General features: G+C 37.9%; 1 protein-coding gene across 3 annotated transcripts in view; it reads right to left on the bottom strand.

The window, feature by feature from the left end:
* Positions 1 to 18174: 18174 nt before the first annotated feature.
* CWC22 (CWC22 spliceosome associated protein) overlaps positions 18175 to 27920 on the bottom strand; it is a 31822-nt gene continuing 22076 nt past the window's right edge. For all 3 annotated transcript variants that reach the window (XM_075511711.1, XM_075511709.1, XM_075511710.1), the window contains exons 15-20: positions 24189 to 24266; positions 22881 to 23033; positions 21821 to 21948; positions 20763 to 20864; positions 20463 to 20659; positions 18175 to 19013 (exon numbers count right to left, since the gene is read on the bottom strand). In XM_075511711.1, the coding sequence (XP_075367826.1) occupies positions 18430 to 19013; positions 20463 to 20659; positions 20763 to 20864; positions 21821 to 21948; positions 22881 to 23033; positions 24189 to 24266 (1242 nt within the window). In that variant the 3' untranslated portion in view covers positions 18175 to 18429. The remainder of the gene's footprint in view (positions 19014 to 20462; positions 20660 to 20762; positions 20865 to 21820; positions 21949 to 22880; positions 23034 to 24188; positions 24267 to 27920) is intronic.

Here is a 27920-nt window from a genome sequence, read left to right as displayed (position 1 = left end):
TTGCCTCTCTAGTGATCCCATTAGGCCAATAATGCAAGGAGCAACAAGAATAAATACTTCCAAGGCACATTCCACAAGTCTCCCTTTGTGGAAATAAACCCAAGTGTTTCCAATAATCCTTTTCACCTGCCTTTTCACCAGCCTTTCCCAGTAACCTATCTGATGTTAGTGGTGAGAAATGTTTCAGTAAAAAGACTTCAGAAATTGTGAGACCAGATGTAGAAAGAGAGACTACAGGTAGAGTTAGTTCAATATTTCCCCTCCATTAAGTACCAGTTCTTCTTATAATGGGAGATGTTTCTAAGTGATTACCTCAACATGTCTTCTTTCCCAGGGTAATTGGCCCAGACTCTCTAAACTCATATTCTGATTTTAACTGAATATGGGCAGCCTTCTGTGTTTGCTTTGCCCCCTACCCGTTCCAAGACAGTAATAGCCTTGTTGCCATGTAGATGTGAAGAAAAAATTTGAGAGGTGTTTGCTTTTTTTTTCCTGAACATTTCCACCCATTTCTGTGGTCTTCAAAATTAATGTCTGATAACAGAGTTTTAATAAAACACAACTAAAAATACAACAACTTACTTTCATGCATGGAAAAAGTATGGCGAAGAAAGTCCCTGTGATGACTGAAGTATGATCTTCCATGCCTGAATCCATGTCCCTGTCCCTAATCAAACAGAGATTTTCCTGGTATTTTCTCACAACATTGCTTCAAAAGACTTTCTGAGAGTTTTTCCCACTGGCATGCAGTTCCTTGCTTGTTGCCTGTTTGTTTTCTTTTTCCAGTAAAGAAGTTCTTTAGAGTTGTTTCTGGATCAAGTATTTTTTTAAGACTTTTGAAACGTCATTGATTTCCTTACTCAATTTAAAATTCACAGCTGTATGCATGTCTTGAGTTTCGGTTCCTTTAAGGGATTTTGACATTTTATAACCAGATATCTTATATGCCTGTACATTTTCTAGCTTCCCTGTTACTGCCTCTGGGGAAACAATCCCAGATTTAGCAGATCTCCATCTGCCTTCCCTGTAAAAACAGACAAAGCAACTACTTATCCACCCTGCTACTTGCTAACCAATCTATCTTTATTTTTTAAGTAGGGCAATGATTTATTTTGTTGTTCTTTTTTACCTTGCATCTATATTTGATGGAGTCCTTGTTTCTTGAGATGCTTTTTGCAATTTGCTATTAACTCTTTACTGCTTTTTTTTTATTTTTCCCCACAGATTTCCAATTTCCTGGTGTTTTTAAAGTGTGTTTAAGTGTCCTACTTGTCTTCTTAGCTGCTCAAAGATACCCCTTTTTTAAACTTCTGTCTGCTAGCTCTAGCTCGAATGCTCAGTATCTGATGAATTTAGCTTGGGGAAGGTGCCTTCAAATTATCTGCATTATTCAAAATTATTTGATAAGTTGTTTATATGAATATACTTTAAGAACTATCTGCCAACCATTCAGTCTTACATAACTATGCTATTTGTACTGTGTGACAGGTCAGTTAATTCCCATGATAGCGTTTCTATTTCCTGATTGCATGGCGAGTAAAATTACGGGGATTTAGACTGTAAGCTGTTTGGCACAAGGAATTCTCTTTATTATCTGTCTACGTCGTGCTCAGGAAACCACATCTACGAGCTATGATTAGAGCTGTATGTGCACATTCAGTATAAATAATAAATAACAAACAGAATAACCGGATAGTAATATGAATGCTTCTTCACAAATCTGTTTTCATTTATATACTCACAATTCTTTTCAAAAATCACTTGTGAACAACTGTTTGTGTTTTATACTAAGTAAAAACAATATTAAAAGTTGCAAATCAGCAATATATATTTTGTTTTAATGAAATATTTGCATCTGTACTCATTACCTTCCCAACTACGTTAAACGTTTTTATCTTTTTGCAGGATGTTCATTCTTTGAGAAACTGAAGCAGAAAAAAAGTGATCTAAAGAAAAACATATGACAACTTTCCAAGCACTTGAAAAGCAGCTAAACCCTTCCTTTCAGTCACAATCTGTTCTAAGAATGAGAGCTCACTGGTACGTATTAAGACTATTCAATGTTATCCTGTCCCCTGAGAATATCAGCTTCACAGATAACATGGAGGCCTATTCCTCTGCATAACTGATTTACTACGAATGCTGGAAACACTAGAGATTTCATAATTTAAAGGATGAATAATTCCAACAACAGACAGGGAAAATCTTTGCAAAAGAGAGTCAGATTTTTTAAATTCTAATTCAGTTCAAGGAATAAGATAATTCCTAGACAGGAAGGAACAATTGGGTAAAGAAAGTACATTAGTAATATAGGACTTAAGAAGTTGTAAACTGGCAGAGGGAACATCTGAAAACCTCCTGGTAAAGTACCAAGCTAGGCTAGCCAGATGGCATACTATTTGTTTTCACTACTTCATTTAACATAGAAACAAACTGTTCTTCAGCTGAAAAACAAAACCAATTAGAATATTTCTTTCCCTCAGTGTTCCTAAACCAGTGTCCATTAAAAATCACCAGGGATTTCCAGATAAGCACTATGCAGTTTTTCTTCTAAAGTACAGGTGAAAGATCAGAGTTACCTCCTGAGTTCCCATCTGTTTTTAAAAATAATACTACCTGCACAGCATAGGAGATGAGGAGCTGTGAGAAAGGTAGTATAAGGAATTCGAGCTAATGCATTTGTTCTTTGGTGTCACTGAGTCAAAAACAAGGATGATGTATCATGTATGCTTATATATTGGAAATTTTTCTATTAATGTAAAAATAGTGCAACAAACTATGATTCCAAGAAAGCCTGAATTGAAAAGATCATTCTTCAGCAAAGGGATGGTCTCTTCTCTAAGAGATCTGCCACTTCAAGGACAGACAACAAGCCAAGCATGCAGCGTAACTTTGCCACTTTTCCCCTAATGGGAAACTACGAAATACAAAATCCAATGTAAATGCTAGTGGTTTAGATCACATGGGAAACTAGTCATCTTCTATCTTGTGCTGTGGATTGAAAAAGGTACCAAGGATAAGAGTAATCTTGTATTCTTTACATAGCCAAAGCTTACCTTGGAAGAGTTACTGTGGGGTAAATGAAGAAGGGTGGTGGTGAAAGACAGCCTCAGGACCTTCTCTGAACAATGAGAATAAAAGAAAACATTATGAAAATGCATTGCGATCCTTGATTGCAAGTACTTGAATTAACACTATTCAGTATGAAATCTCAATGCATCATCCAGAATTATAAAATAAATAATAGTCCTTCTAATTAATCCCCAGGGAGAATTATTCTAGTGACAACAAGAATAGGATTTGGCTCTAACGGCAGTTCTGTCTGTATCTTAAACAGGACTACCAGTGCAAATTTGGCAACACAGGTGATACTATTTAGCTACTTAACTGAACTGGTATAGCATGCCATACAATTCTATGTGTGGGTGTAGACACATCTATTAGGTGCTTTAGGCTGGTAGCGCAGCATATTCCAGTACAGGAAGGCTATGCAAGTACATTACTATATCAGGAAAGATGTATACACATCAGCTCTACTGATACAAAGATCCACACTAGAAGTTTGTACCAGCATTACCTGTGTTATTGGGCACTGTGTGCCGTACTACTATTGCTGAAAAGTTATAAGTATTTGACTACTGGTTTGTTGGTTTGTTTTTTCCCCTGCCAGCAAACAGACTGCACATCAAGAGTTCTCTCTCACATAGAAACTTTTCCTTTTCCGTGCTAAAACTTCTTTTTTTTCTTCCTTTTCTTTTTCTGTCAAAAGATAACTGTTTCAGAAAAATACAAGACAAAACCCAAACCCAACTTAAGTAGTTGCATCCATACAAAATCTGAATGGAGACCAGGTCTAAGAATCTTTAAAGGACAAGCTGCAGCTGTGCTTGTTTAATTTTAGCAGAAATGTGAGGAATTGCATCAATAGGGTGGATGTCTCTTAGACCACTGCATGAGTCATATGAATCAGTCTACAGGGCACAGTAATTGGACACCTGCAAGAGCATGCTTCTGCCGTAAGAACAGCACAGAATGAGAAGCAAAAGGTGACCAAGAACAAGATTTAGATTATTCTGATTTCCTACTTCCATAGTTTTTTTTATGCCTGTGTACATATATTCATTTGAGTTCCAGAAAGTTACTTCTGCTTAAGCAGTAGGAGGCACGGATATATTATGTAGACATACCATTTTTAAAATACACATGGATTTCATGCATAGCGTTGAGACTGGATTATACTATTGGTTAAAGAGTAATATTGCGATTACTGAATTTTAGTTGGCAGATAATACAGTAAAATAACTTTGGGAAACTTAAGATGGGTTCCTCATTTTAAAGATTAATTTTAATATGCAGCCTTGTAATTACATTGTATATTTTAAAAAACCCAGCACAATGTATAATTAAATAGCTACTTATTAAACATACAACCCAACAGCCTTACAAAAGTATATCCCTGCAATTACTGTATTTGCCACTAAGTCCCACAACAATTTTTAAATAATGAATCTTTCCTTGGATTGTTTGTATGGATCCCGTACATTAAGATTTTAGGAGGAGATTAATTCTGATAGAATAGAAATATCAACACTTGAATTCTACATCTCATTTCCTCAGGGTTTATAACTCAGCTGAAAAAATAGTTAGTTTTTTTTCCCAGCACATTTTCATTCATTCATTTACTCGCTCATTCTGTAGAAAAAAAGACAGCAATAGATGCAGCTTAATTATATACTAAACAGATCAAAAGCTGCCTCCATATGATTACACAGTTCCAAAAAAGAACAGTCACCAAAATAGTATCCACCAAACCAAATCACATCTGATGTAACCACAGAGAAGCAAATCAAACCTCATGTGCAAGGTAAAATCTGTGCTACTGTGAGATCTGTCTTCTCTCTAAGAAGAGGCTTAGCATGTACAAAAAAAGCATAGCTTCAGCACTGTCAAAAGAAAAAGCAGAATGGGAAGCTCTCAGATCTCAGAAGCAAATTGCTTAGACTACAGTTGCAAAAAAAAGCCGCACCTAGTCTTGTCCTGGTGGATTTCTCACCACACCGAGCTCCTCAGATAGCAATGACGTTGTTGGAGCAGAGGGAAGGTGGTCTCTGTGAAAGCCTTCCCATCACTGTGCCAGGTACGGGGCTGAGCCACCCTTGTGGTCAGAGGTCTCTGCAGGGCATGCAGGCCTGAGGCACTGGTTTATAACATGTGCCAGGCACCGTGCTTCCTCAGAACTAGTAAAAAACATATCATGATGTTTCTGTTCCATGAAGCCTCTGTTGGCTGTAGAACAAATCTCTCTCCTGGGTGTTGCGAGTGCCAGTGACAGGCTGTAAGGAAATACAGCAGCGGTCCCAGGGATAACGATAAGACGCAGGGATCTCTGGAGGCTTTTCAAGGCCTATGTTTTTCCAGGTTTTGGAGAATGTGCAGATTTTGGTACCAGATCTACTGCCTGTGCCAGAAAGGGGAAACAAATTCCCCCTTAGCTCCTACCATGTCCATTTGATGGAAGCTCCAAGGGGAACACTAATGAATGTTCTGCCTTCCATGGGGATAAGAGAATGCTTCAGTGCACAGATACACATTTATCTACAAAACAACAAATGCAGTTTATATATTAGGGAGGTTTTATCAAAGTTGGTCCACCCTGTCATTATGCTGAGAAATAAATTGAATGGAATTTGAATAACTTAAGGTAAATGAGCTATTAACCTACAGGACATTTCACCAAATGATTCATGTGCACTCGCTCTTTCCCTCTTCCCTCTCACTTCACCGTAAAGGTGAAATGAATGACTAAGTTGATCGGGACACCAGCAATCGTGGCTGCAGCAGTGTTCAGCAGAAATGAAAAACAACCTTCCTTACACTAAACAATCCAGATATATTAAAACAGTGGGATTTTTTTTTACATTTGCACAACATGGGCAACTAGGAAAGAATCAGGCAAGACACTGGGTAGTCTCATTTTCTTATAACAAGAAATCCCTATTGGAATCAGCCATAGAAACGAATGAATTCATTCTGGGATCAGATTGAGAGGAAGACAAAGTGATGCTCTGCTCAGATCTACACCTACACAAAGTCCCTATCTCTCACAATTTTTAGCTCATTAGCGACAACTTTTCATATTTCTTTTCCCAGTAAGCACAGGAAAGCGTCTCTTTTGAAAATATGTGACAGTCTGGCAACTGCACGGCACAGACAGGCTGTTGTGTCTCAGCAAAGGAAACGATATATGACATGCCTGTCTGTACTGCAAGCCATCATCCCACAAAACGGTACAACCTCCACCGATTCCCTTTGGAGCTTAAAATCGTCACGACAGCAAACGTAGCAGGGAGACGGGCTCCCCCTAAGAGCCTGCGTTCGTTCTTTCTTTGCAGTAGAATGAGGAATACTAAACAGGCAAGAAAAAAATTTATGTTCTCAAGAGCTCTTTGCAGCTGCAGCTTGGTCACCGCCTGTCGCAGTCCTTGTTGTGCGGGCCGGCAGGGCAGCATCGGCCCTTCTGGCCAAAGGCTGGACTCGTACCTGGCTCTCAGCTGATTAAAGCAAGCGGAGTTTCTGTGTGAACCTTGCACCAGGTGGTCCCTTCTGATTGAATAATGTAAGTCTTTAACAAAAAAATCCCTGCTCCCCCTACAGAATTTTGCTATGACAAAAAATATTTCGGTCATTTTTTCTCTGCCCTATCTACTTCTACAAGTAAAACTGGTATCAACTGGGGGAATCGCCTCCCCTCTCCTCTTGAAATCAGGCTGTATTTTTGGGGGTAGTGGTGGATACCTGTCTCCTGGGATTATGAATATGTGTTTCCTGGGTTCTACACCAAATACACCAATCACATCTGAAAGTTAAGTATGCAGTATTTTGCTGTTTCATGTTGTAAACTACAACCCTGTTTAAAACCAATCATTAAGATAAGGATCTAGAAATAATATAAAGCAGGAGGAGGGAATTTGCTTACAACTCCGTACGGAGAAGGGAGCAAGGAATCTGCAGAACTGACTGGGAAGATGCAGCCAGCCCTGGCTGCCCAGCTCTGAGCTTCTCTGGCACAGACTGTGTGCATGAAGAGCACGTGTGTACCCCAAATACAGCCCGTTGTATGCCACGTTGTCTACAAGAAGGGAGTTTATAGCCCAGGGGATTGTTTCCTGTTCCTGTATGAGCTTGTATCAGTCACCCATGCTCTCCTCAGGGCTGCCTCAGGTAGGATCCGAGGAGGACCCAGTGCCGCGGAGCAGCGCTGGGCTCCGGCACCAGGCTGCTTCTGGGGCATCGCCCACCCTCCCTCCCGAGGGTCCGCTTCCCTCGGCTGCCAGCCAGTCCCCTCATCCTGCCGTTGGCTCAGCGGGCTGGAGGGCACGGAGAAGGGCCCGTCAAGCACTTCACAATAAAGGCAGGCGGAGAGCGAGCAAAGGAGATGGCAGCGCTGTCCTCGGCCTTGCACTCAAGCCCTTTTGCATGCGACATTCTCCCTGTGCATCTCTGCGCCTGGGGTAACACACGGGCTGACAGGGGATTAATAAATCCAGAGGGACTAATGCTGTGTTCACACTTCCTCCTGCTTTTGTCACCTGCTGTAGCACGTCAGGGACACAGCAGCTCTGTAGTGTCTACTTGTGATCGAACAAAGCAGTTCAAGGGATTAAGATGGTTTTCAAGAAGTAAAATATTTTATTTCACTGCTTTTTTTGGTCCTTGGCATGAAACAAATTAAACTCTAGGTGTTCGGGAAGTACTTTCAAATGAAGCTGCTCAGCCACCTGGAGCCACAACAAGGGAGAGGATTTTTTCACACCCACTCTCTTTATCTTATTCATTTAAATACTTTTCCCTTTAAATACCTTTTTAGATGTATTTGAACTTAAAGTCCTTGAATTATCCCCTTGGAAAGATTTTCATCTTTTCTTCAACCATTTAATCTTTTAATTCGAGTTGTCAGTTGTATAAATTGTATCCAAGGTCTTTAGGGGAATTATTGACCTCATTTTTAGTTACATGATAAATATTCTGTAAAAATTAAAAGTATTAACTGAAATGTAATTAAAATTATAGGAACTACCAAAAGATATACAAGGGAACCTACTTGGAATAATCTAATTCGTCTGGACTTTCAAAAAGCCTTTAACAGGTCCTGCACAAGAGGCTATTAAAGAAACCAACCAGCTGTGAGGTAAGAGATCAGGGATTTGAAACATGGTGCTAGAATATAAAGCATACAAAGACACGGCCAATATTCTGTATGGCAATAGGTTAACAGTGAAACAGTCCCAAACCCATGTCCTAACATTGTGTAGTACTGCTAGCTATCACTCAGCTTACTTGGAACAAAAGTGATAAGAAACTAAAGAACTTGAATGAATTGAAAGGACAACACAATGACAGCTGAAAGTCATTGTTGACAAGAACACGGTAATGGACATTAGAGGAAGTCTTGTGAATTATTCATACAAGTTTGGTGTACCAATTGTGGAAGAAAGACCAGAGCATCACTTTGAACAGCTCAAGCTCCCCAGTCAGAGTTCAGTGGCTGTCAAAAAGCAAACATACAGACCGTTCCAAAGCATAAGGAAAAGCAAAAAAAAAAAAAACCAAACCAGAAAATACAGTGTCATTTTGAAAATCAGTGGTATGGTCCCACCAACTGGGATGCTGTGTTTGATGGCCCCAGAGTACAGTGTAGAATCACAGAAGACAGAGCGAGAGAGAAAGGAGAGGGAATAAAAATGATTATAGGCTGTGAAGGCTTTCCTTCTGAAATGAAACTCTGAAGAAGTGTTTACAGAAAAGATGAATAGAAAAGCACTTAGCCCTGGACACTGGCAATAATGAATATTATATGGAAGAGAAAATGAGCACTTCTTACCCTATCTCATAACAGGAGAGACATTCAATGAAAATGAAAACAACACATCTAAAACAGATTACAGCTTTTTTCTTTTAATGTTGTAGACGATTCCATAATAATAGTCTGCAAGATTTGTGGCATCTTCTTCTGAAACACTGACTGATAAGGAACTAAATATTTCACATGTAATTCAGAACAATCAGGTGGAAGAGAAAGCTTATTAAGGAAATAAAAGGGGCCTTCTGGAGACATGAGGTTCCCCCCCTTTTAATTTATTGTTATAAAAAGAGATTATAATGGTCTTCACAGAAAAAGGGAAGACTGGAGTTATTAGGAACAAGGAAGAAGATGGAGTTAAAGCCAATGCTAGGGTTAAAGTGCAAATTAAACCTGTCATTCAAATGAGAATTTCACAGACTGATGACAACTGCCACGCAACTAACCTTGAAACTCACTCTCCCTCAACTGGAGTATGATATACAGATCATTAAAACAATTGGTCTTCACGCCATATTTTCTTTATAAACTACAGTGAAACTGCAATTATGGAAATAAAGCCTTCCTATAAATAGTGTGAAACAAAGAAAGCTTTTGATTATATATGCACCCAAAATGAAGCAGACCTCGAGGCTTGGGTAGCAACCCTGTGCACTAAACCCACTCATTGCTCCTTCCCACATTGGCAATCACAGCCACACAGACCACAGGATGCGCCACCCATCTTCCCCGGGTGTACTCATCTTGACGTGCATGCTGTTCTAGTTAAGCTTCAACTTCAGTTGCTCCTGGAAAGGAAAGTATAATTGCATGTATATAAACCATCAGAATGTGACACCAAAATACATGCTAACAATGCTGGTATCTGTAATCCCTCCTTTTGAAGTGCCTGTCATTAGGGACTATAAAAAAATACACATTTTCCACTTTGGTGGCATTATATTACACCATATATCACCGCAGAACCTCAGTTAATGTACCACATACAATTTTTTTTTCCAGACAGATTTCACAACATCAAGATCCAAATATTTTGTACTGTTTAACAGGGTATAGATGAAAAATAATGTTTAGGAGCTATTCAGGTAGTACAGTGATAAAGCTCATCACACAGAGTATAAATAGCCAAAATTTATTCCAATGAACTATATTAATTCACACTTACAACTAATCTTAAGCTCTTACGTACAAAGAGAATGAAAATAGATGACTTTGTATGCAAGTGCGAGTGTGTGTTTATACATGTGTGGAAAATTGAAGTACACTGTTCCCATATGTCTGCGCCTCTGTAAATAGAGAGCTAAAAATGAAACGGGAGGAAAGAATTACTTTGCAAAATGAAACAAACTGACTCTGTGTGCATAGGGATGAATTTAGCCTGAGGTTCCATGAGGAGCACCGAGGCTGCGTCCTTCCCTGCCATGGGCGTAGCAACGAACCCATCCTCACAGTTTCTCCTCACAGCCATAATCACATAAATATACTCAGCAAGAGGGGAGGAAATGATGGGCTGCGAAGCACTTGTGGATGACATCTCGAATTCTCATTTCAAACAGGTACAGTGATCAAAACAGGCTGATGCACCACCTCTCTTCTACAAAGAGGTATAACAAGGGTTTTTTCTGTGCAGAGAAGAGAGGACAGGAAGGAAGAGAGCTGCAAAGGGACATTTTTTTTTTCCAAATGCATATTTTCAGTTTCTCATTTCAATCACTGATCAAGTAAGTCACTTGGCTTCAATTTTTTTCTTAAGCACTTTTGTGTTCCACCTCTGGTGACTCATAACAAAGTGCATAGCACAAGAAGAAGGGGGACCTGTGAATCTAATCAAAGAATGAGAGCCTACGGACCAGACATCCAACCTCAAGGCCTGAACAAAGGAAGCTTATTCATTAAAAGTGTGTCCCCCATTCCAGGCAGTCATCACTTAAGTATTCCTTCCTCATAGGAAGCCACAAAGGCCGTCTGCACCCTTAGCATTCTGATCTAATAGATCAACTTCTCAATTGGCTATTTCAACCTCTAAATTAACGCAACTTTCTGTCCACCATGAAAGCCCCCTGACCCTGAAGTCTGTTAGCACAGGTTAACAGACGGAGGAGACCCAGAGAAGGCCGCACAAAACCCTGTTGACTTCTTAAGCCTGCTTCTCAAGGTGTATATACACGCACCAGACTGGGGGCACGAGATGCCGTTTTTAAAAGGGAACAGAAAGAGGTGACCATCTCTTCCTTTTTGAGGGACACAAGGGAGGCAGGAAGGGGAGGACAGTTTGAGAGAGATCTGTGGTGCATTTCCTTGAAGAAGCGTGTTTAACACGCCCAGCAGCAAGGGGCGATGGTAAGAGAGGGAGGATGGCATTCTCACTAAGACTGAAACAGCAAAACAAAGGGCTGCTGTCAGCCACATAACTGGGACCAGTTGTGAATTGGTGTAATCTTTCTCCCTTCAGTGCCACTGGCCCACATCATTTTTCCAAGGGAATTTTCAAGTTCTTTGACTATTTGGGCACTTCTGTTCATCACCAAATGAAAAATTGGGACACTTCACAATTTCACGAGACATCCACCTATGACTGAGAACCAGGAAGAAGATGGAGGAGGAAAGTATTTGCAAAAGCTAACCCTGGTGTAATGAAGCTATTCCCTCTGGACTCTCGTTACAGCCAAGAGAGGCTCTTTCAGTTCATAATATGCTGCAGAGGTTTTCTTCGCCTGTGACCCATAAAGCAGCCACGGCAGGTTAGACTCACAGGGCTCAAGCCAGCCATTGTGAAAACCTCTGTGCGTGTGAACAGCTGACCAGACCTACCACTTACCTTGCTTGAAACATTACTGGAGCAACGATCACCAACATGGACATCAACATAACATGCCCAGCTCTGAACTTGCATGGTGAGGGATGACAGGGAGGGGACTATTGGATGCATCTTCCTCCTAACAGCCTTGCCCAGGTAGAGGGGATGGGTAAACTGGCTGACCAGCAAACACCTCTTTCCATGAGCTTCTGCGCGAGCTTTTACAGCCAAAGGACTCAGGCTGATTACGTAGCCTGCCAGTGAGAAGATACCAACTCCTAGTATTCCCTACAGACACACAGAAGCCTATAGGATCCAACCCTATGCTATATGTTGACCCCTCTTTACTTTTTCTGCTGGTACTAGTACCACCACAGCTCCTCTGAGGGAATATTGGCATTCACGAGACCCTTCAATTGCCTCTTTATCTAAATTCAGAAACCTGTAAAACTCCATCAATGCTTCTTCCTAGCAAAGGTGGTGCACAATAAAGGCAATCAGAATGAAACATTTACAAATATAAGACTGATCAACCTCATCAAATTTGCCATTGTCTTGCAACTCACTATTCCGAGGTAAGGAGAAGGCAAGAAGCATGCTGCACGCTTGTTCTTTATGGTATGTGTGCGCACACACTGTTCCTTTAGCCAAGTTATCCTTTAAAGATCATTTTTTGATGCATTATGCAAGCAATATATAGTAAATTTTTGATGTGTATTTTTGGCATTATGCTTTTCTAAATGGCTAACACTGCATGTGATGAAGAACAAAGTTCAGAAGTGCTAGAAAAAAAATGGAAAAACTAACTAGAGCAGGAGAAAAATGAGGAAAAGCCTAATGAGAGTAAGAATACTGAGCAACGCAAACACAGTCAATACAGGAGCAGCATCTGTAACGAACCAGATAAAAGGTCTTCCTCTCCCTTTTACATCAATGAGCATCTCTCCAATTAGCTTAAGTATTACTCCAGGCCAAAAAAGGATGCTGAAAGTTTCCAGTCTCCATGAGATAGAGTGGGCTTATCCACGGGGACTTGAAAAATATAAGGAATCTTCAATTTAAACCAAATGTAGGTAAGTTAGTGACAAAGGCATTTTTACTCAGCTTTTTATTATACAAAAAGCCCAGAATCTGAAATTGCACAAGAGTTTTCACAGCTGTGACTGAGGCATGGATTACCTCCAAGAGAATAGGTAAGCAACTGGAAAGATGCCAGGGCCCCAGCAATTTTAAAGGGAGAATGCACATTGCAGTTAAGTACTTACGGAGCAATGCCAGTCAGCAGGCTACCACCGCTTGGCATTGCACCTGCGCTCCTGTGTCAGAACAGCTTTGGCCTCGCTTCCTTACCTGCCATGAGCACCCCGTCACTGAAGACAAAAATGCTCTTGTTTCTTGGAGCTTTGCATCCTCTTCCACGGCCTTGCGCTTTCCCCCACCCCCTTCTTTTAAGAAATGTTGCAGCTTATTTTCTTCCTCAGGAAAATTTTTGGTCCCTACTTTATTTTACAAAATAATGGAAAAAGATACCTCAAAATGGCCATAGCTTAAACAGAGTCAAAATGTGACAGTTTATTTTCTTAATGGACTTGTCTGTTTTATGGGTTAACAAACCGTTTTCCCAACAACACTAAGGTTTTAAGTTGCACCCCCTCCCCCCCCTTTTTTTTTTTTTGAAGTTAGGAGACAATGCTTGATGATAGTCATGAGTAGACAAGAAAAGAAAATCCCTGACTCTAGTCTCAGCCAAATTATAGACTTGCTTGAGGAAAACATAAAAAGCAAAACATCTCTGAAGTGACCTCAAGTTTTTCCAGTGTATAAAGTAATATTTTGCTCATGCCACTTTTAACCTAGTAATACATGTTTTATGTAGTTTTAATTAAAATGCCCCTCTATTCTGCATTTTGACTTCACAATTTCTTAAAAAAGTATTTTGACTAATAAAAAAGCTTTTTAAAAAATACTAACTTACCTAATTGAAAATAAATTGCAGGACAAGTTTCCCTGCTCTCTGAATGTTATTACAAAAACTGGAGTCAATTCTCTCTGCTAGCATAATAGACTCTTGCTTTTTTAGATTCTCCAAGAAAATTAGCCTTATGGTTAGGCACATTTCCTCAACAGTGGAAGATAATTCAAAGTAGTTTAAGAGTGGTGAATGAAGATGAGCTAGTGTCTTCTTTTATATTCATAAGACTGTACAAATTTAATGACAGGGAGGCACTTAAATTGCTACTGGAGCTTGAAGTGTCCACCCAAGCTCATGTATTTTTTGGTGGCTGACATGTGCTAAGCTATTTCAGAGTATAGCCTGCATTCAAAAGTTAAGAAAAGTCATGTTACTGGAGCCTTAAGTAAATTAAAGAACACCATACTCCTAGGTTAAAACAATATACCATCGAAATCTAATTAGCACTACTAGTAATTTTCAAAATGACTTTAATTTTCAATATGTACATGATCTGCTTGTGAAATTCATTTAACATGAACAACGCAAACAGAAAAATATCTTTGTAATCAGGTTCCCATTCCCATGCAGAACTGCGGAGATGAACTATCTAGAATTTGAAGCCTGCAATACTGCTTAAATAGCAGCTAAAACTGCTTTAGAAATCATGATCCGTTAATGACAATTTTAAAGTATTTTTAACAAAGAGAGCAGTTAGATACATTTCAGGACAAAACTAACTGCTCTCATACTATGAGGTCATATTTTGATGATTTATATAACAAGATGGTCTAAACAGTGGTAGTCCTTTTTTCCCCAAAAAACATTCTTTAGACTTGAGTATATGAATAATCAAGCTTCACAGACCTTGCTCCAAATAAAATTACAGTTAGAGAACGGAATTATGGTTCTTACAAATACCACAAACACTTCAGTCAAGATTTATTCCTACATGGATGGTGAATTCAGTGTGAGTCAGCAGCTGCTCTCTACAGCACCCAATGCCACCACCGTGAGCAAACTCAGAAACTCGGCCAGGGATCCCTCAGCAAAAGGGATGCAGTCTCTTTTACTGTATCTATGATCTCGGATGTTACAACCACTTTTGAAAGGTAAATTTTAAGCACACAAGATCAGAACAGGTCGTCACAAGTTCCTTCCCAAGCATCTTTTTGGTTTGTACCAGCTCAGAGCCAGCTGAGCCTGGAAGTTTCCTCTAGCAGCTGCTCCCCTTGACAGGCAAAAGCGGTTCGTGCGTGCAGCCCTGCCCGACAGTAACTCACACCTGACCGCCGAGCAGCATGAGGGACTGCGGGAGCCAACCCACGAAGCTGATGACAGTTCTATGTTCAAACACACCGCGAAGACCGAGGCCAGCTGCCCAACACCGCACTGCTATGAACACCCTCACTCATAACGCGCTTTTAAGTCCAGTGGTATAGGTTGCTAGTTATAGGGCCAATGAACAGCACATTTCTCTGACAGAACGTTTTCACTCTTCGGAGTCAAGAGCACTTGTGATTGAAATTCGCAGTTCAGTAAGGCCAAAGCAGCTTAATACTTTCTTTATCTGAGAGGCAGCCAAGCCATTACCTGAACACAGGTAATAATAATAATAAGGTGACTTCTGATAGCAGAGGTCTATTAAACAAAGCCATAACCAGACCCAATTGCAGAAAGCTAAGGCTAGGCCGTTTCAATCATGTTTTTAAGTAACAAGGATTAACAACTGAGCAAAATACTGAAGAATGACATAGAACCTCCACTTCTTCCAAGCCTTACAGCCAAAACTGCTATTCAAAACACAACCTAGAGCTGTAGTATTAATTAGAGACTAGACGCATGAATCACTTCATGGCTGTGTGTGGTCTACAAGTAGCTGCTACTGCTGAGGAAAGCCCAGGGTGACTGTGGATCGCTCAGCTCTACAGCTATTGAGTCAATGGACTGAAAACAAGCAAACCCCCAAAAATCTTATGTCAGTGTGCAACTCCTGGAACACCCTCATTCTGAATACTACGTAGTATTTTGACATCTTTTCCCTTATAAAGAATATAGTAAAACAAATAAATAAATAAATAAAGGGCAGGAGGACTGATCAGGGCTATAGAGCAGTCCCACACACAAGGAGAGATTACAGGTGAATTTTAACTTCTGGAAAAGAAACAGCAAAGAATGTACAGGTTTAGGGCTATAAAAAGCACACACAAGATGGCAAGCAGGATACAACTACAAACCGTTGTTCAGAAAATGCATCAGAAAGCAGCAAAGTGATCGGGCAGAAGCTATAAAGAACATACTTTTACACATTCTGTACAGTAAAATACTGGAACTCCTAGCACAGGATGCTGCAGAATCCCCCCCAAATGAGTTAAAGAATCAGGCCACTTAATGGGCAAGCCCTTATTCAGAGATGCACATAGTGCCTCTGGCTCCCGAAGTCCTTAAACAACAGTCTGCCAAAGGCTGGGAATCCCTGGGTATTACCGACCAGCGTCGGTACTGGCTCTGGGCCGGGGGCACTTCTGGTGCGCCACAGCAGCACAGCCACTCTTCCGAGCACGCATCAGCTAACGCGCGCGCATCCGAACTACTGCTCGTTGTCTTACTGCTTTCAGCTAACATTAACCTGCTCATAGTAGTAATGGTAGAAATAACAGCTATTTTTAATAGGTCATTCTATTAAATATCTATTGGTATTTTTGGAAATGAAAAAGAAAAAACACACCAAGAAATTGTAAGTGCAGCTAAGACCCCAGCTCAAGTCCTAATCTCATCCTCTCCCTTTTTTCACCACCAAAGCACACTATTTTTATCAGGTAGTATGAAATAACACAAAAAATTGGAGATGTTTAAGCTGGCATTTCCTGATCAGCATGTCTGAGATCAAATGCTTTATTTTTTAATAAATGTTTTATGTTTTCACATTTATTGTTTTAATATACTTCCATTTATTAAAGATGTAATTAACAAGCTTTTTAACTTGAACAGAGTATCTCAAAAGTTATGGGTTAATAGTATTTATGCTATTAAACCCGTAAGATAGTAAAGGGAGTATTACTCTAGATAAATTAAGTTTGTACAATTAAACCATTATGAAGTACAGATAATTTTCAATAATGTTCGTAGAGAGCTATCAAAGAAGCATAACAATTATCAGCAGAATTCTTTTTAGAAAGCATTCTTTCAAATTAAGTTTTCCTGGAATTAACACACACTGCCAAAATGCACAAATCATTTTGAAAGTGAGAAGTGCGTTGGACAAAAAACCGCCACAGTTTAAACAACACATACCTCATGATGCCAATAAAGCATTTCTAGCTGTGTGGTATGTAACGAGATAGAAACCTTATTTTTCCTCTGCAATATGAGTTTATTTTCCATGCAAATGTTTTTGACTGAAAGTGTTTTATTACATGAAAGCTTGCAGAAATAAATTCTGTTAAATACAGAACAAATTTTAAAAATGTGACATTTTTCTTAGAAAAATGTTGTGACAAGATTTAGGCAAAACTGATCTATTTCCTTAGGAATTGTTCTATTTTCTGTTATAAAACAGCTCAAATATTTTCTATGCTTTATGCAAGATGAAATATGATTTACACATGAAATGTGTAAGTTCTCATATGCCCAGCAGTTGTGTTCATTTCACAAAGTAAAAAAAAAAGTAGTCTTACAGCATCAACAATTGCATAACATACAGCTATCACCTCTGTCTTTCCTACTGACCATGTCCACACTACTTCCAATTTCATGCCAAAAGACTCAAAATTTTCCTTAGTTACTAATGAGATTTAGTCTTAACCAGATGATTTTGATTCATTACTCATACCATGAATGTTGAGCTACTTGCTTCAAATGACTCCAGGTAGAACAATTTATATTATAAACTGCTGCAGCAACTGAATTTTTTTTTTTTTTGTAAACTTTGCTTGCAATAAACTTGAGCACTTCAAGCCATGTAGTTCAAAATGTCTAAAAAGATTTGAAACACTTCCTATTTTATCATATACTGAGAAAGATGTTCCTTAAACACTTCCTTTGTAGGGCTAGAGTTGAAGTCTATGACTTTAAAATCAAATTCATAGCTGAAAAAAAACCCCAAACAACCAACTTTTTTTTTCCCCTGTCTCCAAGATCACAAGTGTAACTAGCTCAGGATGTTACAATATTAAAAAACATTGTGAAAAGTAACAGAACAAGTTGACACACTTTCAAATGTGACATTTAAAATAGCAATATTGCTTTTCCAATTTTTAACTCTTGGAGAAAAAAAAAAAATTAACTGAAGTATTTCCTGAAAATTTTGGCCAAACTTGCTTTCATGTTTGCGAAGTTGAAAGAATATACAGCTATAGAATGCCTGAAATGCTTGCGCTGATGTTTGAAAATTTTTATAAAGCTCTCATGTAACATTCACATTATAATCTGAAATTTTTATATTTATCACCCTAGCCTCAGTATCTGACTTCCAATTAGCAAGCAAAGTTAAAAACCAATGTTCTTTAGACTATAAAGTTACAATTACAAATACTTGAAACTAAGTGACAAAACCAGCCATTTCACTGAGATCTTAACGGTTTTATTCACAAAATAAACAGCTTCATCTTTCGAAAGGAAGAATTTAACAGCGACTCAATGCAGTAGTTATAAAAAAGTGGCACTGAAAATTTGAAAAAGTCTGATAAAATTTACAAATGCTTACAAATTTACTATTGCTTTGTACAAAAATCTTTTTTTTAAAGAAAGTTCAGTAATAGATTTTAAAATACAGTTTTAACAGCTCAGAAATGCACATTTATTTCAAACTCTGGTTAGGTACTATTTTCGTCTGTGTGGGGAATTCTCCCTTCGTCTGTCCTCGTTCTTTCTGGATTCTCTGTACTGGTCAGAATAACGGTTGTGCTTCTCTCGGTGTTTCTCTGAACCATTTCTGTATCGGTCTTCTCGTTCCTCCTCTCTTGGACTTGAATTATTATGGGCTCTCTCTCCAGATTTTGATCTTTCTCTTCTACTGCGATGTCCATTATCTTTGCTCCAGTGTCTGTAATTTTCATCATCAGACAAAGAAGCTCTTCTCTCTGCTTTCTTCGGTTTTGAATTACTGTGCTTACTTTCTAGATCCTTACTTCTTTCATGGTTCCTGTCCTTTCCACTATGGTAACTGTCTCTGCCGTTGGACTCATCTCTGTGATGGTATTTTGATACGTCATCTCTCCTGTGTGATTCTCTCACATTTCGGTGATTTCTTTCCGATTTGCTCTCAGTATCACTTCTTTCCTCTTGCTGCCTCCTTCCCATTTTCTTTTCAAGTGATTTCCTTTTTCTTTCTTGTTTTTTCCTGGAAACTTTATCAGATTCTCTATTTTTCTTTTGCATTCTCTTTCTTTTGGCTTTAGGAACATCTGAAATTATAACAAGTTATGGGAATAAGGTTGCATTTTAATTTAGTATGCTTAACTTGTTAAGCTACATAGAAAGTTCTAGAGAGTTATTTTTTGTCAGGAAACTTTTGTGGGTATATATCTGGACAAAGGTTTCAAAATAATGAGCTTTGATTTTATTAAAAAAAAAAAAGTGAAACCAGGCTGCAAAGATATCAAAATGCAAGTTTTAAGGAATGTGTTCCTGAATAGAGAAAGGACAAGTAGTAAAAGGGAAGGCCCTAAACTTACAAGAATAAAGTGTTCATACCGGCAGACTGCAGACTCAGTTGGTTTGTCACTAAGGACTTACCTCTCTGGTTCCTATCAAGCAGCTCAGCAGAGCTGCAGCTGTCTATGCAGGAGCCATCTGGCTCTCTGCTGAACCAACGCCTCCTCTGACCCTGTTTAACTGTGCCCTCCTCTAGTGCTTTGTCGTCATTAAAGCAATTAATGCAATGACACACGAATCAGACTTTGTACAGTAAGACTGCTGCAGAATAAAAATGCATTTCCAAAGCATGAGCAGTTCACATGGCTTTTATTTTATTAATCAACATTTTCATTTCAAAGGCACTTAATAAATCAAATTAACTTTGAATCAGCAAGCTTCTGTACTATAGAAAGTCATGCTGTGTTATCATCTGCTCACGTTATATACAATGGGGAGACTGCATACACTAACTCTTACCAGCATGTACTTTATGGACTAAGCAATGTTTATGACACTTCACGTCAAACAGAAGGTTCTACATCAGCAGAATGGTTTAAGATGCTAAACACTAATTATAATGCATAAAACTACAAAACACTAAGTTGTCAGCAAAAGCTAATTCTTCCTTGGAGATTTCTCTACAGACAAGAGCCTTTACTGTATCACCCCACAAATTCTTCCTGAGGAAAAGGAATTAGAAATGGAGACACAGAAGAATAATTCAGCTAGAACTGAACAATGTAATTTCTGACCCATGAAGAGACATATTTACAGGGAAGGACCAGTAGTATCAAGCTCACTCAAATCAAGCCAAGCCAAGCCAAGAGTTGTAGTCTCTGCAGTTCACCAGTAAGCATCCCACAGAGATATTAATAGGCAATGACTCTAATCCCTCCATCCTCCACTAAACTGCAGTGATAGTACTGTGCAACAGGTATCAACTGTGTAAAAAAGTAATCTACAAAACAATGTTCCTCAGATATTTAAGTCTCTAAAAATGGAACTAAGTTTTTCTAAATTATAAAATAAATTTCCATTAACAATATTTAGTATTTTAAAACTTGTAAGTTTAAAAAAATTGATTAGTTTTTAAACCAGAGAAACCAACACTATCTCTAGCTAGTTTTTCCTCAAAACAAGCACACAGAAATAGAAATAATTAGGTGTACAGAAGTAAATAAAAGAGAAGTAAATAGTTGTAGCTAGTGTTTAAATACCTGAGTCACTGCTGTTGCCACTGCTAGATGAGGAGTCACTGCTGCTGGATGACTCTGAGCTACTACTGCTGCTGTCAGAATCAGAATCTGAGGAAGAGTCTGTCTCTGAAGATGAAGAGGAATCTGATGACTCAACATCTTGTTTCTGTGTCATTATCATCTTTGGTGCATTTTTAAGATGCTCCCGTAATTCATCTCTAATTAAGGAAAAAAAAAATTTTGTTTTTCAATTTTTTTTTTTTTGGCAGCGGGGAGGGGAGAGAAGGGAAGTAAATATCAAATCAGAAAAGTGTTCCTCACGTTAGTCCTCCAAGGCCAATAGAAGTGAAGAAATTGATGGCAAAGCGAGTGTTTCTTGGGTTATCCCGAGGCAACAATCCCTCAAAGAAAGGCTGCAATGTTCTGATGAAAACAAACATCTAAATTAAACACCATGCCAGCTTAGCACTAATTCTCATTGACATTCATAAACTGAAAAAGAAACTGTATGGATCTCCATAGGACAGCAAAAGTTATCTCTGCATGCATTTTTCAATACTTTCATTGTTTATATCTGTGATGTATCTGATCAAAATGCTATTTAAAAACTTGCTCTTTTATGAAAATATAAGCTTCTTCACACACAGAAGAATTACATACATACTGTCAGATTATGACAACAGGAACCCTGATTTTGTGAAGCCCCGAAGAGACTTGTGAAATCACAGTAGCCTGTGATAGCAAAGGATAATACTTGTTGACCAAGAAGTTCAAAGATCTAGGTACCTGTGCTGAAATCCCAAACGGGGCCTAAGTATAGTTTCAAGTTTAAGTTTTACATGAGCTAAAGCATCTACTAAATTCTTCATCATACACAGAAGGAAATAGCTCAAACAACTGAAAGGAACACTGCCAGAATGCAACGCATTAAATCACATACAGGCTTAAAAGAATGTGTTGTTTACACTATACTTAAGGATAAGCAACTAATCCTAGAAAAACTGGAATTGTTATGTGCTTTTCTAAGTTTTGTCAGAAAAAGAAGCCACAGTAACATTTATTAGAGCTACATAGCTGACAGTACATAAAAATGGACTTGCACTTAGAAAATTCTTATACAAGCTGAACTATTATTGGGAAAAAATAAAAGATACATCTTGCAAATAGTCATGCACATACTTGAACCCAAATTGATGGTAACGCACTCAGCTTAATGGGACTCTTTGCAATGACTAAATCTATACATGAACTTATTCTTGAAGTACTGTAGCTACAGAACTGCAGCCTTAGTTGAACTTGAAAACAGAGTTCTTATCTGTACTTTTTCAGATAAAGAAACTAATTAAATTTACAGTTTTGAAAATAAAATTTCAACTTACTCATCTTTTAATCTTGCATTTAGATTGGGAAGTCCCATATATTCACTGAGTTCCTGAAAGAATATTTTGACAAAAATTCTACTGGAGGATGTGGTAGTTTCTTCACTCAGTATTATACATTCAAGGACCTGAAAATATTTAGAAAAATATTTAGAAAAAAACCTTAAGTTTAAACATACATTCTTTTATTTATCTTAAAAACCTTTGTCCTCCTGAAATAACTAATAAAGACTGGTTCCCCTCCTCTGCTCCCCCCCAAGAACATAAACCCTGTAATTCCTAGTCAAGACTTATTTCCTCAAAAATTCTTTTCTACCACCTGGGAAATTTATAGTAGTAATTCTTTAAGGATTTATTTTATCCAGCAAAGCTTTACAAGAGAAAGTCAGGTGTGTGAACTTCTGGGAAATTAAAGACTTGGGACTTAAGTTCTAAAGAGGTGAAATATTTGGACTGACTTGTGTGTGTGCCTGAAGAATGACAATTAGACTAGGCTGTGAAACAAGAATAAAACAGTAGGAAAAGGGAAGTTACCCTGATACAATAATACATCATTAAAAATTAAGAAATAAATATCACAGAAAGCAAGATTGCCTTTATTTATTTGGCACTTAAATCACAAAATGGCAGTATTTTAAAATTTCTTATAATTATATAAAACTTTTAATTTAATATATCAAGATAATTTAAAAAGGTTTCTTTAGGCTTGTTTTTTGGGAACTGTTCTGCTATTTACATTGCTGATTAAAAGATCAAAATTCTAAAAAAGTACATTTTAATCAACCAATTCCAGCTGAGCTCCACAAAATAAGAGCGTAAACCAACTACTTAAGAACAGGGGAGGGAGAATGACTGCACAAGGGGCAGAAAGAGGAGATGGAGAGCAACACAGAATTGTTCAAGTGTCTGAGAAGATACTCAAAATAATCCAGTTTGCTACAAGTACAAGCAGTTCCAAACTGTAGTATAAATACTAAAACTAATGTATTATATATTATTTCTGAATCCTGGAGATTAATTATTTAAAAAGATATCTAGGACAATAGCCTTTTTCACTTACACTCCAGGGAATTGAATCGGTGTACAGTAGATGAGCAAACATCTTGGCAACATTCCTCAGTTTGTTCGTTTCCAAACGATGAATGGTATCATATTGTTCTTTGAAAATAGCTTCAAAGGATTCCATATATTCTTTTTTTAACATGCAGAAACGCTGAGACAACATTGTACAAATTAAACAACCAGATTAAACAAAATATTAAACATGCAAATAAGCTGCATGTCAGTGACCTAATGGTGCAAATATTTACTGAAAGATTTCCTTTTAAGTAACACTTGGAGAAGAAAATACCTTCAAATGGATATATTTTATTGCTTTCAGCAGTTTGTCAGAACAAGAAACTCATCTGCATTGCAAATTAGTAATTATCAATTTTGAACTACAGCAAATTATCCAGCAATTTCTCTTACTTCCGTACATCCAGTATTTTCACCTGATGTAACCCCATCAAATGTAACTTTTTTTCATGACAGCATTGAATGACTATTTAAAATTAGAGAGGCAGCAGGGAACACAGAATTAAGACATTTTGGACATAAACATTCCAAAGAGCACGGAAACTAACATTTAAATTCTACTGAATGTGTAGATTCATATGGTTAGTGCTTCCTAACTGACTATCAGCAGAAGTATTTCCTCAAATACTGGATAAAACATGCAAATAGAAAAAAACACTCCCTTTCAGCATAACTTGCTCCCTTGAGAAGACAAGTGTTTTATCTTAACTAGTCAGGTCCGTCAATATCATAGACAGGGAATATTTAACTAAGAAATAACTGCAAATATATTAGCAATTAGTTACACAAAAACAATGAGCCAGCTGTTTACTGAAAAACAAACAAACAAAACCCCCACCCACAACCGCGGGACAGCAAGTATTCTGCCTTGTCCTAGAAATAAAACCTACTAAGCAGCTTTGAACAAAGCAGTAAAAGACAGCAGTCTCCAAAATGAATTTTCAGCACTATAAAAAGGGTATTTTCTGGTAACTCATAATACTTGTACCTCTTTATAGTACCACTCCTTTGCCACTGATTTATTGTTCTACCATAATGAGAAAAAGAGAGGCAAAAAAAGCAACAATATAAAGAGGAAATGAATTCTCTCATTCTGCATTCACTATGCTTATTATAATCAGTGTTAATTAAATCAATGAATACAACCCATCAACTAATATAACAATTTTCAGAATGATAAAAAGACTATTTGTTTTATTTATCCATTACAATTTAAGTTTGGCACACAAAAAATAGAGTAAACCAATGAAATTATCTACCATAAAATATAAAATCTGAAAACAGAACTCACCCCTGCCAGTAACCCAAAGAATTTCTCATATGTTCTTTGCTGAGCACAGCAGTCAAGTACCATATTGCAGAGTTCTTTCTAGTTTAAGAAAAAAAAAAAATTTCTCTAGGTAAATTCACTGTAGCAGCAAAAAACCATGATTACTACGTACCAAAATATTGAAGAAAGCCTTACATGGATGTGAGCTTTGAAACAAGAGCATTTACATAAAACTTCATTAGCAACATCAGTAGTTTTCTGAATTTCTCATGTTTTAGAAATTACCTGGGGCATGATTATGAACTTTTGCCATTCAAATTTCCTCTTCTGCTTAAGCTAAAACTTATGAGTTAACACACCGTACATCTCACCAAAACACATCAGAACTAATTTACAAACTGACTTTACCACAGTGCAAAATTTTGATGACTTTTTGTGTGGTTTTAGTTTTATTTGTTTGTGGTTTGGTTTGTTTTTTTGGTTTTAGATTTGGTTTTTTAAATAGCACCAATCCCCGCATTTACAGAAAATGAAGATTCTTTGCAAATTCCAAATGTCAAAATGACATACAGACAAGCCATTTGGAAACTCAATTACAATGTGCATGCTTAGTAGCGTACTTCCAAAATTAGAAATATCTGTAGATTTTTGGTATATACTAATATCTTTAATTATTCAGCCATAGTTTTCACCACAAGCTCTGCTTACCATAAGCAAGCAGAAGGCAGTGTTTCACTGCAATTGCTTCACCGGAGAAGCCTAAGGGTGACATTCAGAAAGACTAAAAACTCAGCCCTGGGAGGCTGATCTGCCTAGACTTCCTTTATAACCAAGAGAGTGAGAGGAACTTTTCTAAAGAAGCTGTTTTAGGCTCATGCTGTAAATCATGCTCTAGAAGAGCATATCTCCTTCTTGGCTAGGAAGGAGCAGAGGAAGCCTAGCTAGACTAGCTTCCCAAAACTTTTGGGCATCTCCCATGACCAACAGTCCACCTTCCATTTTTCCCCGTCTCCATGGTGGGCATGGATGTAAGCACCAGCTACCGCAATCCCACAGAAGATGCTCTCCTTCCATTGATACCAACTATCTAAAACAGACCCAGTCTTTTTGGAATACAGGTTGTCTGGCTCCTTTTCTCCTTGTTCCCCAATACCATCACCCCAAGATCATTATCGAATCACCCTCTGGCAGCTACCACCTCCTATTCTTTCACACACACCAAACCAAGAACCAGAAGGAAACCCACAAGGGTGGATTCTGCTTTGTACCTTGCCTCTAGGACCAGAGCCCTTCACTGGCTGAAAGCAGTGATCTAGGCAAGTAAGCTTACATGAGTTTGATTTTAAACTTATTCCTCTGACCTAATGCGTAAATTACAGATTGTAATATAGCTATGAATTGGTTTAGGACACATTTTGAAACATTAATTAAGACAATTGATGTAAACACTTTTATATAAATTAAGAGCCATGAAATACATGGCACTTAAACAGGATTGCAGTTTTTCCCATTAACTTTTTTTATTATTATTTTCTCATAAGACCAACTTCATAGCATAAGCCAATTTGTGACATTCCCAAATAGGTTTTCAGCTGTCAGTCGTGTATCTTTCACAATTAGTTTAATTTCTTTTTAAACTAATAACAACACTCCCATTAAAAGAAAAGGATAATTTCAAGCTTTTTGTCCTCTTTATATCTTACACCAGTTTACTGTAACATATACCAGATTTCATATTCTCCCACTTGTGCCATTCTTCCAAGCACGTATTCCAAAAAGAAACATTTTGGCCATCACAAAAACTCAAAACAAATAAAAAGCCAACCGTGCTGAACAAGAAAAAAATACCCCCTCCAAATATCGAGGCAGTAACATATGAAAGAACTTTACAGATGTGTTTAAAGGCATTCCTTTCAACACTGTCACACTGTGTTAGTGTGATGTATTAAAATGCATATTAACTTTTTATATTATCCTGTTTTACAGTAATGCTGCAGTTAATCAGTTTTTAAACAATAAAAAGGGTAAAGTGCTGATACCACTGCTAATAAAGTCAGCAAGACTTGAAAAACAAATTACTTTTCTTCTTCATCTTAAATGCAATTACAACATTGGTATCCCCCGTGGTTTACAGTAATTAAATATTTTAACATTTTAATTAAATATTACAATGACTTCTAGGAGGGTATCCTGAATAATCAGACACATGAAAATAGATTTGCCCACAAAGACATTCTTGCTAGTGTTATCAAAACAACTCGAGGCTAGGTCTAGAGTAACTGTCTTCCAGATTAAAAATTAACAAACTTTAAAATGATTGAATTATTTCTGGAGAGATGTGACAAGTTCACATAGCAATTCTAGCTTCATTTATAGCTTTAAAGGTTACTTAACTCATTTCTGTTCTCCCAATGATAACACTTCTGGTGATGTTTATGGCAGGAAGAGCCTGTGTTTTTAGTCCATCACTTGCTTTAAAGAACACAATGAATCTCTTTCCCAATTTTACAGGCAATTTATATACTGTGTTGTCCAACAGTTTTCATACAATGCTCAACAAGTTACTATTCAGCTTAGTTAAGAAAGTATGTATACCTATCCAATCATGAAGTAAACAGCTTTGAAAAATATCTGACATCCCATACAGACGGTGAATGATCTTTTGTAAAGATCTTTAATTCACTATTGTATCATGGAAAAAAATGGCACTTCCCAAAACTGCTAAGACAGAAGATAAGGAGTAAGCTCCCTCTAAATACACTGCTTTTCTTACAGTTCTCCCTAAACATTGCCTACTAGCTCTTACCCAACCAGGATAATGGTTTACATGGACCATGGCTCAACCTAACGTGGCAAGTATAACGATACATTTAAAGATGCTAAAGGGTAAACTAGGAAAAGACAGAAAAATTGGACTCGCTTTTTTCCCCAGCATTACCATTTTAAAAAACAAGCACACCCTGCCCACTCTATATTCTCTCAGCTTCACAAAAGGCTATGTTCACTGCAGACAGAAGAGCTAAAGCAATTCAGCTTTCTCACTCCCTTCTGATCATGGGTTCCTTTTTACAGTTACTACATTTTTCCCCCCCCATTTCTTCTTCCATTATTTTTTGCTATTTCTTTTCTTTAACATTTGCATTCAACTAAGACTGCAATTTCGGAGCTGCCCCACAGGCTGCCTCCAAGAGGAGGTCTCACTCTCCCCTCCCTAGCTGAAAGCAATGTTAGTTCCACCTCCCCTCCCCGTCAGCTACACAGCTCTGTTCCATCCGTTGCATACACAAGCTGAAGCAATCATGAGACATCCCCACCCTGTAAGCTAATGTAGCTTCTTAAAATATAAAACTGTCAATCCCAGCACTTGGTTTCTACAATCATACAAGGAACTAAAGGAACTGATTTGCTGGAAGCAAACCTAGTAAAGGACATAGGTTGGTTTAAGTAAATGTGAAATTGGAATTATGTGAAATTAGTGCCTTGTGTTTTACACATTTCACTGCTTTTACAGATGCTACATTTTTCCTTTTTCCTCTCAGCTGAAGTGTATTTTACTTCTGCTTACTAACTTAAAGCGCTCTCTACTGCTGCATGTGTAACCATCACGTGTGTCTAATTCTTCCAGCATCTCTTCTCTTTCTCTTCTTCATTTGTCAAATTACCACTTAGAGCCAAGGCTGCAAAGCCATGGAAGGTGTTTCAGTAGCAGGCGGCCTCTACGTGCAGTGCTTTTGACAGCTACTATACTGTCTT

Source organism: Mycteria americana, chromosome 9 (genome assembly GCF_035582795.1).
Source record: "Mycteria americana isolate JAX WOST 10 ecotype Jacksonville Zoo and Gardens chromosome 9, USCA_MyAme_1.0, whole genome shotgun sequence".
NCBI lineage: Eukaryota > Metazoa > Chordata > Aves > Ciconiiformes > Ciconiidae > Mycteria > Mycteria americana.
Note: the sequence above shows the minus strand (reverse complement) of the source record. Positions and strands in the feature narration are given on the sequence as shown.